Below are 15,977 nucleotides of genomic sequence, written 5' to 3'. Positions count from 1 at the left end.
GGACGGTATTTCGACCCCCCGATCACGATTAATGTTAGATAACGAGGCATTGAATGAAAAAAACAGAGAGAGAAGGGGAAAAGGAACAAGCGTTGTAGGTAACGAAAGCATACAAGCGGGAAGAATCGAAGGTCGGTCGAAGCATTGGGGAAAATGGTAAGGGAGTAAAGGTGTCGAACGTGGCGAGATGTGAGGTGATAAAATTCGAATGCGCGCTCGGGCATTTCATGCGCGAGGAAATAAAAGGCAAGCGAGTGCAACCTCCAGTGCGGTTTCCGATAGCGAAGCCGCACAGCTTCTGTTGCAAAAACCCTTTTCGCTCGAGGAAATAATTTCCACCGTGACCCTTCCTCTCTCTTTCTCTTCATTCACCTCTTCCTCTTCTTCTGCTCGTATCCAGTGAGTTCCACTTCTCACCGTATCTCTGTACTGAAAGCACAGCGGTGTTCTCTCTTATACCCCCCTAAAAGCAACGAGGACGCGCCGCAAATCACCCCGTTTTCGCGATAAATGTTCAGGCGTCGCTCTTTCCAAGTTATTTATTGGGGCGTGTGCCCTTAAGAGGGAAAAGTAGGCACTCTCCTCATGAAATCTGGCCACCGCGGTATGCACTTGCGCCCATTTACTCGCGTACGCTTCTCCGCACGAAGCTTCGCCCGATAGCAAGTGCCAGGAGAAAGAGGCCGCGATACACAACGAGATGTATACCATCGGAGCCCATTGCCAGTCTATTTTCCACGTATACGCTTTCGGATGTCGGCACACTGTGAAATCGGTTGTATAAACAAGTTCCCATTTTTTATGGGGTTTCAAAACGTCGAGAAGGAAAACCAGCATGGAAACTCCGTCTTTTCCCCAAGTAAGTCTTCTGCGATATTTAGCATGAGAAAAACGACGTGCGAGGCTATATTGGCAATTAGGAGGCTGCTTAATTCTGGACGGAAGTGATTGGAGCTCGAGATTCCTGAGCTCAAAGAAAATATCGTTCCAGTATTTCGCAACGATCCTCTCGCTTTACTGGCGAGACGTGTATTTTCCCATTATCCTCGGATCTTCGGAATCTCATGGAAAGGATTGTCCAATGTGAATGCAGTTGATTAACGAAATCGTTATCGATGAAAATCTCATTCGTTTGTTGGGTTTCTTGAGACTCGAATCGAGATGGGATCACGAAGGACGAGGAGCAAGGGATTTCGTATTTTCTTTGGAGCTCACCCCCAAGTAATTGCTCTCATCGATAGTCGTGCTTGACGGATTCGAGTGGCATGGATGTTGGGAAGAATTGAGTTTGCTTGTATATACTCCCAGGAAAATGGGGATGCCGAGGACAATTGGGCGCCGCTGTATAATGCAGTGGGTCTGAAATTTCAAGGGGTTGAGGACCCCGTTCCGCCATCATTTCGTGAGAGTATAATATATACGCCGGTGCTCAGCATAAAGGAACAACACAATCCGTGAAAGGGCTTTCGGCCAAGCAAACACAAACGTGTTTAACGACCTTGTAGAACTTTGATTGGCCAGACCAAGACTTCAGGGTTACTTCAACTTCCGCTTGGATACCCACCGAACAAGGGACCACCGGTTGACTCGCCATCGCTCGTCCAGCTCGCTTCTACCTTTCTCTTATCCAGCCAACTTCCATCTCCGCCTCTCTTTTCCTCACGCGTTCTATGCCCTCCGCTGTATAACGCATTCAGTCTTCTGTTTCAATAATGTTTCTTGCTGTTCGCGTGAGCTATTACCGGTTTGCCCATACGACTTCGTAGCCCGTAATTGTTCGCCCATACATTTCCCGACCGACCTTCGGTTGGACCATCGTCGGTTGTTTGCTCCGGGCGCGAGTCTGCCTCTCGTTAACGACTTGCCATCGTCACGTATAAAATTAAATCCGCACGTTCCACTCACTAATCACTCGGTTGTTGGCAAACCGCAGTATTTCATTTGAGCAATTGACGTTCATGAAAATTCATTAGAAATCGTAATACGAGAGTGAATAAAAATCGTCGATTCTCGCTCCACCTTAACCTATCCTGGATAATTACAGCGCGAGAAGGTGACGGTGACGAACGCACGTGGAACCATGAGAATTGATCGAGTGCGTGCTGAAAGAAGAGGCTTGAGACGATCCACGCAAAAAAGTTTGATCGCCGATGCTCCTAAAGTATTTGCTTCCTCTTGACAACGGTGAAAGCCTCGAGATAAAACGAATCGATTGAAACTTTTTCCCCTGTGGGTTTAGCGCCTATTCCCACGGCCTCGTACTTAGCACCTTTCTTGTGCCAAGTGCCTCGATAACGTCAGAGAAATTTGTCGCGATTTTGGGTAAGCATCTTCGCTCCTTCGAGCCAGCGATTCGTACCTCTTTCGAGAAGGCTTCCTCTCTGGTCGCTCAAGCCTCTCCTACTCGCTAGCAATATATTTCGAGAGACGACACCTATCCGACGTTCCAGATGGAGCTCCCAGGCAATCGAGCGACACGAGTCGGTGTCTGTGCATTCGTAAGGGAGTGCGCACGTCCGTGTGGGAGCGTATTGGTCCGTGTAGGCGGCACACAGGAAACGTCTGACATGCCCTTCTCGTAGAGCACGTTGACGTAACACACGTCTCATCCCAACGCTCTCTCACAGCGCTCAGTTCCCTCATTTATCACTTACACGTACACGCTACTAGTGTTATACTAGCTACTTGATTTCGCCCGTGTTCGGGCCTCTATGAGCGCAAAAATATTGAACGTCTTTTTGCATGCCTGCGAGGATGTCTGACTCGGTGCGTTCCCCAGGCTCTGTTCTATGCAGGAGAGAGACGAAGTGCTGGAGAGTCGGCTTACACGGCACATTCGCTGAGCATGCGGTAGCCGCAACTGCACCCACGTATCCTCAACGTCCAACCTGCTCACAGCAGCTCGCATCAGAATCCAACCACCAACTTCCCTTTCTTTTTATCAACACACACACTCTCTCTCTTTCTCTCTGGGCTCTTAACCTCCATGTTATTTTCCCAACGCGTATTGTTATCAGTGCGTATTCTGCCTCTGGCATTTTCACCCGGCGCTGCTACGACATTTTCGTGTCGCACGTTCATTTTACATACATTCCCGGCCAAGTCGAGCCGTTTCGTTCTACTCTCCGACTTTTCTCTTTCAATTAGTGTATTTCAGAGCGCACTTTCGAAAATTTCAAACTCTTTTATTTACGCTCGTATTGTACTTCGCTCGCGAACGTTTTTATTCGAAAATCGTAATTTTTGGGGAGTAAAAACTTTAGTACGGAAGAGTCGAGTACGTATGAGCAGACTTTTGGATGATCAAATATTGAAATATAATTCGGTATATTGTAGGATTTTGCGAGCTCGAAAAGTTTCGAGGCAATCGAAGAGAAACGAATTTTGGCACAAATACCGTTAAGAGGGAAGCAACGAGACGCGAAATACGGCGTCGTACATGCGGTATCGAGAAGGAGACGATCGCAGCAGTGTCACCCATGCTGGAATGAGGGTCGCTGTCGTAAAACGTCTCGAGCTACCGGCAGACCCCGAGCAACAGTGTTTTTTCGGCTTTTTGTCCTCCTTCGTCTCGGGTCTTTCTCAAATTGTTCCGCAGAATCGCGAATGTATACGAGGAAGACATGCAGAAAGAGGGAGCAGAGAGAGAGAGAGTTCCCGACGAGGGGATTGAAAAGGCAATGTCAGGCTGGTTCCGGCGATAGCGCAGTCAGCCGACCTTTACTCCAGCGTTTCTTTTCGAGAAATTTAAAACGGCGAAGGTTTATTAAATATTAAAAGCACAAGGGGCTCCTTTCGACGTTGAAAATTCGCCGGGCACCGCGGAGCCAAATCCCCCCCTCCCCCGTTACACGTTATCCATACAATCATTTTGCGAATAAGTTTTCCACGGACGACTCGAGCACTCGCGGCAGAGGATATAAAATTCTCTTCCATATAAAACTAACCCGATACCCCAAAAGCCAAACTGAAACGGTGCACGCGAGCCAATTTACAACACATTTTTCATCCAAGTTTTGTGCGCTACTCGCTTATCTTTTCTCTTTTCTTTATCGTCGAATGATACTAATGTTCGATAAGGATTTTCGGGAATAGTATCCTCAAGAATTACAACAATTCGTTCACTATTTTGCTTCTGGATGCTCACGATCGTCCAGATAAAAAGTCAACGATTTTTGCTCCTTCCTCCACGCTCGTGATCTTTTCAGATCCCGACAATAAAGCAGCTTTCTGGTCGCTCTTTTCATCCAAGTCATATATGACGATACTTAAATGGAAAAAATGTCATGTTCCGAAGATTGGTAACCCTTTCGATGTACCATCGCATATGGAAATATTTGCTCGGAGATCATAGAAATCATTTTAGCATTCTAGACTTTTGTAAAAATCCGGATTTATTGATGTTCAATTCACAATATAGAAATTTGAAAAATTCGTAATATTTCAAACTACGAATGGCCAGTGACATATTCGACAGCCTTTTTCCCCGTGTTTTCTGTAATAACGTTCAGCCGACTGCGAGTTCGCTGCAGGGATTTGGGCTCGAGATTAATACAGTTTTAAAGTATTTAAATCGAGTGAGCTGCTCAAGACACCCGGTAGATAATAATTTTTTAGGGACTATTATGCCAAGTCGAATCGATATTACGTTACTCACAGCGTACGGTGAAATTCCATCGGTCCTCAATGGCTGCTTCCGGTAGATGTGGATTTTCTGCCCGACAAGCCAAGTACTTGCCATCATCTTCGGGGCTCGGTACCCATTCCAGATAACTCACATTGCTCTCCTGGAAATAATATTCCGATGAAATTGAATGATTCGAGGCAAATGCACTTGATTGATCAATAACCGTGCAAAAAGAATTCTCCGTTTTTCAATATTGTATTTCTCGTTTTAATGCATCGATTATGAACGCGAGCGGAGGACAACAATGGGATCAGAAAATAAATTTCAGTCGGTTGAGCGTTGCCGTTGGTGATTTTTTCGGCTGTCCGATTTCAGGTCAATTGCGATACAATAAATTGATGGAATGCGAATCGCGTCGAATTCTATTGGAGTTTCATAGCCATGTTGAGTTCGTTGATCGCAACGATCCAACACCGGCAGCCTCTTCGGCCGTTTTCCGTCCACATTTCGAGGACCTTTATGGCGTCTCTACGCTCCTCTCATTCAGTCTCCTGTCGACGCGTAAAGAGAACAGATTAATTCACTGAGGGGATTTCCGACTCTGAGCTTCGTTGCGACCAAAATTTCCATGATTATTTCACGCGATGGTCTCTTTCTCTCTTCCCTCTAACCGTACCCTCGAAAATTACATTATTTCTTCGTCCCCCGAGGTCCACCCTCAGGCATCCTTCAATGTATTCCCCAGTGAGCCAGCGGCGCTCTCTACTTTCAGAACAGGAAAAAGGATTTAACTTCAAATTATAATATCATTGACGAACTTTTTATTCGTTTCTATACGAGTCAGATGAGCTCAAAGTTTAAAACCGATTCGACATCACGAATCCTTCGACGGGAGTAATCACTCGCGATTCCGCTTCAATTTACACGCAACAATATCAATCATAGAGAATCACGCAAATTGAGCGAACGTCAAAAATATGTTCGATTCACCCGCTATCTGCTCTCGGTAATAAAATTGGAGTTTTTTATTCGCTATTTCACGGATATGACAGAGGGTGAAAAAATAAACAGTCGTAATTCAACGTATAAAGCGAAAGAGGGAATGAAAATTTCCACGATTTTTTAAATTTCTCCCGTTTAAAAATAAGGAAACAAAGTATAATGCTGAAAATCCTTTAAAAGGGTAAACTTTCATGTTGAAATATGAACAGATTAAAAATTGATAATACGTTTAACAAGGAATTTGTCGAGAGAAGATAATTCATGGGGATCGGGTCTCCAACAATATCGTTGAATTCCATTCATTTATCCGCTTGCGTATAATACGCGCATGTATACGTATCTGTCCATAGCATTTGTTAGTTTTCTCGGTAAAAGTCATTAGGACGCGCGGGAGCGCGCATCGTGGCCGAGGATCGATGCGAAGCGAGACGAGAGCAATGGTTCCTCGACTAGCCGCGATTCTTTCCGCCACATCTCTTGTGTACCCGGAACGATTTTCCACGTATACAGCGGAAAATGCTCGCGCGCATATGACCCAGCGCAATGCGGAGCAAATGGGAAGTGAAGGGGATTAAAAGAGAACGGGGGATCAAAAAAGATCCGGTTGAGAAGGGGTTAGAGATTGAGAGACAGCATTGTGAGCGGTGAGAGCGAGAGAGAAAGAGAGAGAGAGAGAGAAAGAACGACGGAAAGACCGAAGAGAATAGTATTCCGGCATGGTCGCCGTCAATTTTTATGTACAACCTCGCTCTCGGTCCTGTGGCTGATTTAAATTGAATCTCCCAAGTGTTACGCTTAAATTCGTTCTGCCATTTTATTTTTATATTGCAAAAAGCTGGATTTTACGTAGCTGGAATTGCAGAGTAATCGAAAGCGATGAAGGCATTGAAATCATCCGTCAAGTTGCCAACTCCGATCTCGGGACGCTCGGGACGATAGTTTTCGTTGGAAATCTCACGGAATATATTCACTGGACAAACAATTCGGTTTGCTGGTCAAGTGAAAACAAAATTCTTTCTATCTATTGGAAAAATCCATCATTTATTTTTCCCTTAATATAGAAACTCTTTGATCCCCGAATATCGACTGTACTCTGGTTTCATTGATTTTTACAAACGGATATATGTTAAAATCGAGAGCTCGATCGTAATAAAAAAAGCATTTTTTCATCCCCCTTTTATCGGTCCTCGTCATTCCCGTTCGATTTTAGTATTTTCACTGTACTCCTGTGCTCCTTGGGTTTCTCTCTGTGGTTACCCTCGGTTCGATGCCCATCGAAACTATCGAAACTGCGTATATATTCGGTGCGAGAGAGCTCGGAGTGGCGGACCAGGGGGAGAAACGCAACCAGAAATTTTACCAATATTAAAATCTTGCGCGTGAAATGGAATTGCCACGTCCGATATTAAAGCCCGTCCGAGAGGAAAAGGGACTAAAGATCCTGAAGAGGCTGCGTTACAGAAGCACTATTATGATTTCCGCCACTGCGCGCCCTGCTATTCCTTCCTCGCTTTCTCTCCTTTTTTCTCCCCCATAGTGGGATATGCCAGCAGAGAGTGTACCCTCGATGCGTCAGTATCGGTTAGACGGTTCGATATAGTGAGCTGCACAAGCATGTACAGAGTATGCGTCGGAGGAAAATACGCCAGGAGTAGCGGCGGCGGCGGCGGCGAGGACGAGGAGGCAAGGGCGAGACGAAACGAAAGAGGAAATTCTGGCGTTGGGGAAAGAGGAACCACGAGAGCTCTCTCTAGCCAAGCCAGACCCAATTTATGTAACGTTCGCTTCTTTGTGTATAGCAGAGCGAAAACCTTCGTGGGAGCTTCGCTCTTCGCTCTTACTATGCCGTATCACGCTCTTGCAGCTACGGGATTAACTTCTTCTACCTATTCCTTTTCCGTCTCTTCAATTTCTCCCTCTCTCGGTGTCTCTCTTGCGCTCACTTTTTCTTCCTTATTCCCTCCACCCGACTCGGAATTTCTTCTGCTTTCCTCTTCCAGCAGCTTCATCTTTCACTTGTTCCATGCTCCGTTGGCTTTCTGCTATACTATTATAGCTTTTACATTACGTCGTCGTTGCCCTTTCGTTTTGTCACTATACCCCGCTCCAAACTGGGACAACAAACTTTCCGTTTTTCCACCTTCTTTACGAGTCTCCTTTTATCCTTTTATTTTTCTCCGTTCTTTCATACCCATAAAACTGTTTTTTTTCTCTCTTACGCACACACACACACACACATTTTTTATGGGTATTATTTGATCGGAAATTGTTCAATATGCACGAACTCTTGTCGAGCAGCCATTAGACCAGCCGGGCAAAATGAGGCTCGTGTCCTCTCGTCAACGCGCGTTTTGCAACTCGCTTTCGTTCAATATACGCGCGTAAACCGAGAGCGAAGAAAGTTTCGATTGCCTCCGCCGCGCGAGGAGTCCAAGGACATCGTAGAAACTTGGAAGCTCGAATTTAATTGTCTTTCGTCGTTAGCTCTCGAGATCGCTCGCAGATTCGGTAATGCAAAGCAGTCCACACATTTCCCATTTTTTTCTCCCCACGAAAACAGATCGTTGAAGACTAATGAAACGATAAAAACGCTTGTTTAGTGTCCCGAGGGCGAGTGATCGAGCAAAGCAAAAAGAGCGTGTGCTCGCTGGTGACGGGGGCGAGTGCGAGGAGAGAGTAAAAGTCAAGAGGCGAGTTAAAAAAAGCGAGGAAGCTACTTGAATGAAAAGATGAAAAAAAAGCGCGGAGTTGGGGCGGGGGGCAAAAAGAGAGAATAAAGTGTGGAAATAACGCGACAAAGGAGCTAAGAATAAGTGAACAGGGGTTGAGACGTGTAAAGGAAGCGAATGAGGCGAGGGAGTGAGAGAGAAGGAGGGAAAAGAGGGCCTGAGCCAGCTTATAAAATGTGCTCCACAGCTGTGTGCTCCAGGCTTATTCTCACGAGGCCGAGAGTGAGCGAGCCAGTCTCGTGGAAATAATAGCCCTGGATGTCCAGGAGAGTCAGAATTCAAAGGATAAAGATAGAGTTTAAAGGAATGCAGAAGCGAGAAGGAAGCAACGGAAAGGGAAAAAGAAGAAAAGTTTGGCCAAGGTTCGCCCTTAATGCCGCGAGTCCCGATTCCTTCTTAACCTTTGTCGGACTTACCCTCGTCTTATCTCCAAACCCCTCTCGATCGTGGCAACGATAGGACGCGTCTCAAGCCGTTAGATTTTATAGTGCAGAAGCAGCGCGTTGGAGCCCCGCAGTGTATACGTCTCTACATACATTCATGTATACAAACATACTATTTTGAGAGGAGGAAAGAGACACAAATGTTCGAGGCCCCTGCTACGCTATGACGGTTGTTATCATTGTCGTTACGAGTATTACTGTCGTCAACGATCGTCCCTGTATGCTCCACAGGCTAAATACCGCGAGGGAAATGGATCTGTAGCGATGCGAAGACAAAACTTTTGCTCGAGGGAGGGTGGGCGCGTTAGGGGTCGGGATGATACTAAACTTTCGCTTGAACATTAGTCTGTAAGGATTGCTGAGTCTGTGGGCTTCGTGCCCCGAGGATTATCCTTTTTCACCATTCGTTTCTTCTTTTCTTAATAGATTCCTAGGATTAGCTATCGCAAATCCGTCCGACTCATACGCGCCGGTTACGCTGTGTTATTACACGAAACTACGTACTAAAAAGTGTCCTCCGAGTGTCTCAAGTGCCGTTGGCATCGGTTGCGAAAGCAAAAATCCCGCCAACTTTTCCTTCCTTTCAATTGTTTTTCCTCAACCGTATAATTCCTCGGAGGGAATTTTTCAAGTTTATTTGGCGTCAACGAGCATTCAGGTGGTTTCTTCGATCGAATATTTTTCGGAGCTTCCGAACGAGCTTCTCGGCTCAACACAAAGTGCATCGCGAATAAGCTCCGCGTTCCTCATTCGCTCTCTCCGTGTTCTTGGTCCCGAGGATTACTCCTGCCGGGACTGATGCCCTCTTGCGAGACGCAGCAGCAGCAGCAGCAGCATCCCAATCTGAGACGAGAGCTGGCAAAATACGACTGACTAAATACACGCCTCCTCGCCCCTCGGTGAAATGCACACTCGTGTCTTGTGTATACCTAATATACTCCTGTCTTCCATGCTTCAGTTAACAATAACATGTGCACATAGAGCGTCGCAGACTTACGAATCGTTGGTCCGTAGAATACAGAGTATCACAGTTGGCGTATCTTCTCGGCCTGAAGCTCGAGGCAGCTCGAATTTCCCGCAGAATCAGCCTCAAATTCAATTCTCCTGTCGCACGATTTTACCTCGGCGAAATGAAGTACGTGAAATACGCGCGTTCCGCGTCATACCTACTACCATAAAACCCATAGCTTTAATGGGGATATCAAGGTGGCAGTATTTGCCAAGTATATGCACCGTAAATTCAACGAGATTCAACGGGCACGAGGACGTTTCGAGCATTCCCGATTATTTCGACACCACCTACCGCGATCCAACATCCGTTTTCTCTCTTTCTATTTCTCGACCCCGCTCCCTCCCCACCGACGTCTCTTTCTCTCTGTTTCTCCGCTTCTTTGCTTCTTCCCGTACGAGGACATGATCGCAACGAGACGAGAAATACTTGACACGCACACTCCTCGCGAGTGTGAAATGCATCCCTTGAAAATCCGTCGACAAATCCTCCGAGGTATTTTCTGCCATCGACCCTCTACCGTCCCAGGCCCCGCGTTCTTCGCCCCGACCCTTTCTACGCCTCTGTCTCTGTCCGGTACAAGGGTTATCGCTATATGTAGGAGCGGCGTTGCCCTAACACGCGTACACCTCAGTAGGATTTATTTTTATCGTTCCCGGTCTACTTCCTGGGCGCAGGACTGCTCCTGCATCCTTCGCCGCTCCAAACTCCGTTCTCTTTATCCGCGAATCGGAATTTTATCCATTTTCCAAGAATAAAAGGAGGGCGGCTAGGGACGTGGAAAAATAAGAAAAATAATAATGAAAAAACAACGTCACCGGACGGACGGAGAATTAGGGCGGGCCCAGGTAACCTTCGAAGGACGAAACTTTCTCTTGGATAGTGCTCTTCTTCCTCTTCTTCTTCTCTCACTTCTTTCTTCCTTCCACATCGTCCCATTCGCCCGGGGATCCGTACGATCATTCCCCAAGATCCATGCGCATCCGTATAGATATATAAATGCGATCACCATTGCGAAAATTTCGCCCTTGGGATAACATTATAATTCACTCTCGTCCGTTACCGCCATCTACGTGTTCCCTGACGCTTCCAATGTTCCAACATTATTGCCGGCTCTTAGTATTCGCCTCGCAACCCTAAATGTCGTATACTTTTATCTCCACTCTTTGCCCACTGGACAAACGGGATAACTTTTGTTTTTCACTCATATTAGTCAACCGGATGAAGATGTAGGGGAGTTTCAGAAAATTTTCTTCGCCGTACAAGATCCCACAATGCTCTTACCCCCGCGAAAAGGCAGAAGAATAACGATAAATTAAGCAGGCACGCAGTAGCCGTCCCGGAGGGAGAGCTTGGAACCAATATTTTTTCGATTTCTCGCCTTTCTCTTATCGCCTTTTATGCGAGCGCCCATAAAAAAAAGCGCAATGTTGTATAGTTGATTAAAATACGGCTGAGTCGTTGCTGACTACAATTTCGGTAAATTTATCACCGCCCCCGATCCAAATTAACACTAAATCCTCTTTATACACGTGTGCAGCCACAGAAATTAAGAAATTGACCACAGTGATTTTTGTACCTCCCATGAAAGCCAGACATCCTCTTAGAAACGAGCGAAATGCACTTTTCCGTCCGTGCACCAACGAGCCTTAATTAAAAATGTGTGTTCTCCCGGAAAAGTTTCCTTCCCTTTCATACTAACCCACCCTCTCGCACTTGCTTTCCAGTCGGTTTTCCAGATGCTGACAGAAAAAAAATTACAATTATATTACAACGTGCCAGCCCAGCCCGGTTGTACTCTTTTTGTGCTTGCGTAATGGTCTACACGGGGCATTTCTTTGGTCGGGATAAACAAACCCTTGCTTCGTTCATTCGTGTGAGTAAATTTACACGTTCGCGTACGTTGCTCATTACGTTTATTCACGAACGAGGCTTCGGTCGGTGATTTTTACGAAAATCTTAATAATCGAACGTTTTGAGGTCATTCATTACGGAGAGTTTCTTCATTTGCTTCGACGTTACGGAAAATAAATTCGACCCCCTCCCCCCCTCTGAGTGCAGCCATACAAAGTCGGTTCGATCTTAAATTGCAGTAAAAAAAAATTGCAACTCTGCACTCGACACTTGACTCTTGATTTCGCGTGGAATTCCCCGAGCACTGTATTCAGGCACTGAAGACTGAGTGACGTCTGGCCGCTTTTTTAAAAAATCCTATCGGTATACGTACAGGCAACGAAGGAACTCGAGCCCTGGAGTGGGTTTATGAATTTCGTCGAGTGTACCCGGGCGCTGGCCGTGTACGGTTCAGACCACCGTCAGTGCCTTAATTGTACGACTTTACGTACGATTGCGCGAGTGCGGTACGACTGCGGTATGTAATTTTTAGCAGAGCACACTCTTGAAGGAATGCCTCTTATCTCAACGAAGGTAGATTCGCTGAGTCGTGAAAAGCTATAGAAGAAACTTGGGGAGCTTGTTCTTTTGCATTTTCAAAATTTTAATGGCATTTCTTTCATGATTAGGGCCGAGAATCGTTAAGCCTCTTCAGGTTTTATCCTCAAATAGCTCAATGGCAAAGTTCAATCTGCGAAACGAAACTACGCGAAGAAAGGAAGAGATTTTTTGCCCTTTCTTATCACGTCGAACCCATCCGATTGGCGAGCAACGCTCATCGCACATGTTTTCTGTGTATCACTCGTTTCTACACAATTCAAATGTCTTTATAGCGAAGGGTTGATCGTCGAGAATCGAAGGAAAATATGATATTTATACGTTATCAGAGGACTGTCATCCCCGAGCCTTTCTTCTCTCCCTTTCCGACGACCATCAACTCTGACTCTTGAAATCTTCGGCTGACCTGCTCAACCAGAGATCCCACGGGATTCGAGCTAAGCTTCTGGCTCTCTCCTCCTCGCAGTTGAGCTGTCCAAATTTTCTCGTGAAATCGCCTCTCTGCATTTCCAGCTCTGAAGAAATACAGAAACCCGGGGCAGCAGGCATCAACTCTCGAGCAAAGAGAATCCTTCTGATCTGAGACGGGAGAAAGGCCGAGGACGAAGATATTGCGGCGAACCATCAGCATAGCTTTCCTCATGGGATATACAGGGAGAAAAGAGGATTGTGACGGAAAGATGTTACGTTTATGGACGGAAATTTGTAAGCCAGAATTGCTCGTGAATCGAGGACTCCGATGACCTCTGTTTGACCCGCGCTTCGGAGTTTCTTACCTTCTGAATCTCTCACTGTCTTTTTGCCCAATGATAAATGCCACGAAATTATTGGTCTGAGGAGAGTTCGAGGGAGAGATGAATGCGGAACGTGCAAATGACACATGGCCATTTTTCCCCAAGTCCGAATAAGCCTTGAAACATTCTTTTGCTCTTATTGCATAAAAGTTTTATGTTTCAACGTGTTTGTTCGGTATTTGACGAAAATTCAAGAATCCGGGCAATCTGAGAGTAGAAGTTTACGTGGAAAAGAATCCTTGAAATTGTTACCACGATAAACCGCAGGACGCGCGCGTTTCGTCAAAGTTTTATTTGACTCTCGTTTTCTCCGTTGAAGTTCGACACTAGAACACGAATAATAACTCGCAAGAAACTTCATTGATCTACTTCCTTTTTGCATCCACCAAAAAATTCATGAAGGTGGCATCTTCGCTTTAAGATCTCCTTCAAGTTTCATCTCTTCATATATTCGACTGAACTTCAGTTACGTCCTGCTACAGAACGTTTCCTATCGTCGCAACGAACCTCTGCATATACTTTATTCTAGAGAATTTCGCTCGAGTGCTTCTCAAAGTGACTTTTCCTCAAATCAGCAAAATAATATTGCAATAAGTTCAGACGATCTCTTCCTGTCGTAGAATAAATAGAGGCGTCCGTTCGTTTCAGACTACCGAGTGCTTCGTACACCGAAGGTCTTCTTCAAATATCCTCAATGAGAATATTTGTAAAGACTATGCGATGAATAAGCGACTCACGGAGTCGTGAAATTCCTCGAATGCGCTCTGAACGACGATCACCCACACACACACACACTTGAAATTCATTTGTGAATTGGAGAACGTTCGAGGAAAAAAAACGTCTCGCAATTTGATGAAAGAAATAATGAGTGAATCAGCGATTTATTTTGACCCGGATTCCTCGATAATTCTTACGAACGAATGTTTTTACGCACTTTTAAGAAATTCCCTAAAACTGTGATCTTCGCAGCGAATCACATTGCGGACCTAATTCCATTGAATTACTTTTATCCGAGACTTTCTTGTCCATCATCGCGCCTCTTCGTTAGTTTTCTCATTTTCCTTGTGCGCAACATCTCCACTCGAATGTCTCGGAGGTTTTTCTTTTCCGTCGCTGTATCTCATTATAGTATAGGAACAAAGAGCTCTCCATTTATTCGTTTTAACGGTATCAACGTTGGCTAACTTGCTCGAATCCCTTGTTCTCCTCCAAAATGTCAACTTTCCTCTTTCCTAAGTTGAATATCTCGAGGGGTTTTGCTCTGTCATTTTAATATGCAGCTTTTCATCAATTCGATAAAACACGATCGCGAAACCCGTTGTTGGATTAAACGAGGAAAGAATGCACTCACGTTTGCCGTTATTCCCGTCTTCAACTGCTTTGAACCTTTCCACCACGTGAAGACCGCCGGAGGCATTGAACCTGTGCTTCGACAAGTGATTTCGTATGTTTTTCCAGCCGAGATTTGTCTCCGTTTGGACTGTCTGTCGATGTGGACACTGAGTGGCCTCACTGCAAAGACCAAGCAAACAAGAATGAAGAATCCGGTTAAACATGTCGGAGCCAACGTTGACGTTGGATCAAAATCGATCAAAATAAGATATTTTATACTTTTCCTCCTTAATCATTTGAACTTATTCCAAGAAAGTATATATCGCGCGAGGAAAGATCGTTGTCTCATTTGGGGCTAAGATCGATTGGGAATTAGAATGGAGTCTGGTCAGCGAAATATTTGAAGCTTTCCACCGTTCTTCGTTTTCCCAGCGGTGTGAAAACGTATCGCAGAAGTAGTTTTATGTGACGTCATCAGCGCTGCTTTCCAACGAAACGTGTATTGAATTTCACCTACTGCAAACGTGCCATGAATGCAATATCATTTCATCAGAGGGTAGAAAATCGTGAAAAATATCGATACGATGGCAATAGTCGGTTGGAACGATTCGCGAAGCTACGAAACTCTCGCGCACACCACTTCCGTAGTCTCATTATTATCCGCTTCTATAATTGGTCAGCGTATTTGTAAATAATAAATTGTAGCTTTGACATCGATTCCCCTGAGGGATTCGGATGACTCCGAAACCCCCGTATTAACCATTAAACATTCGCGTTCGAATGAAGACTCTTCAAATAATTTAAAGCAGTTCCATCAAATAGCGTATTTGTTTAGGTGGCAACAATGCTCGTTGAACTTCTTTCGCATGCAAACACTAATTAGGTCGTCGAAATGGCCCTGTTTAAGCGCGTCGTTACAGGTTAACAACTTGGCAATAATAGTTTGCGAACGATACTATTATAATTCTCGTCAGTGCATGGGTCGAGGCAGGGGCCGGGAGAGCAGAGAGGCAATTGTCGAGGTTCGTGAAGGATAATACATGCTCGAGCTAATAATAATACGAGACTATTATCCACCTAAACTACATGTGTATTTCTAACAAATGAGAGGGTGCAAGAGAGAGAGAGAGAGAGAGCGAGAAGGGGTGGAGAAGGAAAGGGACTCGGAGCCAGCTTGCCCCGGATATTTCACATTTCATTGTGTCGCCGATAGCGAGATAGTAATCATCCCACGCGAACCAAACATCGCTCACGCGTGCGGACGCGAGAGATTATTGCGACGATTAAAGGGTTGAGCAGGATTATCTAACCGTGATTAAACTTACTGGGCCACTATCTAACTTACTATCGCATTATCCGTAAGGCATGTGGAATGTACTCGTACTAGACTCCGTTCTCTTGAAACTTTACAGCCGAAAGTCGTCACTCCTTGTTTACTGGAAGATTAAGTTCGAGATTGCCGGGTTTCTTGTCTCAATGCTGCCGTTGTAATCCGGTTTAATGAAAAATGCACTCACCTCAGGTTTTATCTGGTTTTTGTTACTCTTGAGCAACGCTTTACTGGGCTTTTAGGGCCTGACCTTTTTTCCT

General features: G+C 45.4%; 1 protein-coding gene across 1 annotated transcript in view; it reads right to left on the bottom strand.

Moving 5' to 3' along the window:
- LOC122409167 (hemicentin-2-like) overlaps window positions 1-15,977 on the bottom strand; it is a 144,615-nt gene that overhangs the window by 41,083 nt on the left and 87,555 nt on the right. The window contains exons 7-8 of the mRNA XM_043416507.1: window positions 14,407-14,567; window positions 4,658-4,787 (exon numbers count right to left, since the gene is read on the bottom strand). Coding sequence (XP_043272442.1) covers window positions 4,658-4,787; window positions 14,407-14,567 — 291 coding nt within the window. The remainder of the gene's footprint in view (window positions 1-4,657; window positions 4,788-14,406; window positions 14,568-15,977) is intronic.

This window comes from Venturia canescens, chromosome 4, assembly GCF_019457755.1.
Source record: "Venturia canescens isolate UGA chromosome 4, ASM1945775v1, whole genome shotgun sequence".
Classification (NCBI taxonomy): domain Eukaryota; kingdom Metazoa; phylum Arthropoda; class Insecta; order Hymenoptera; family Ichneumonidae; genus Venturia; species Venturia canescens.
This window is presented reverse-complemented; position numbering and strand designations above follow the sequence as displayed.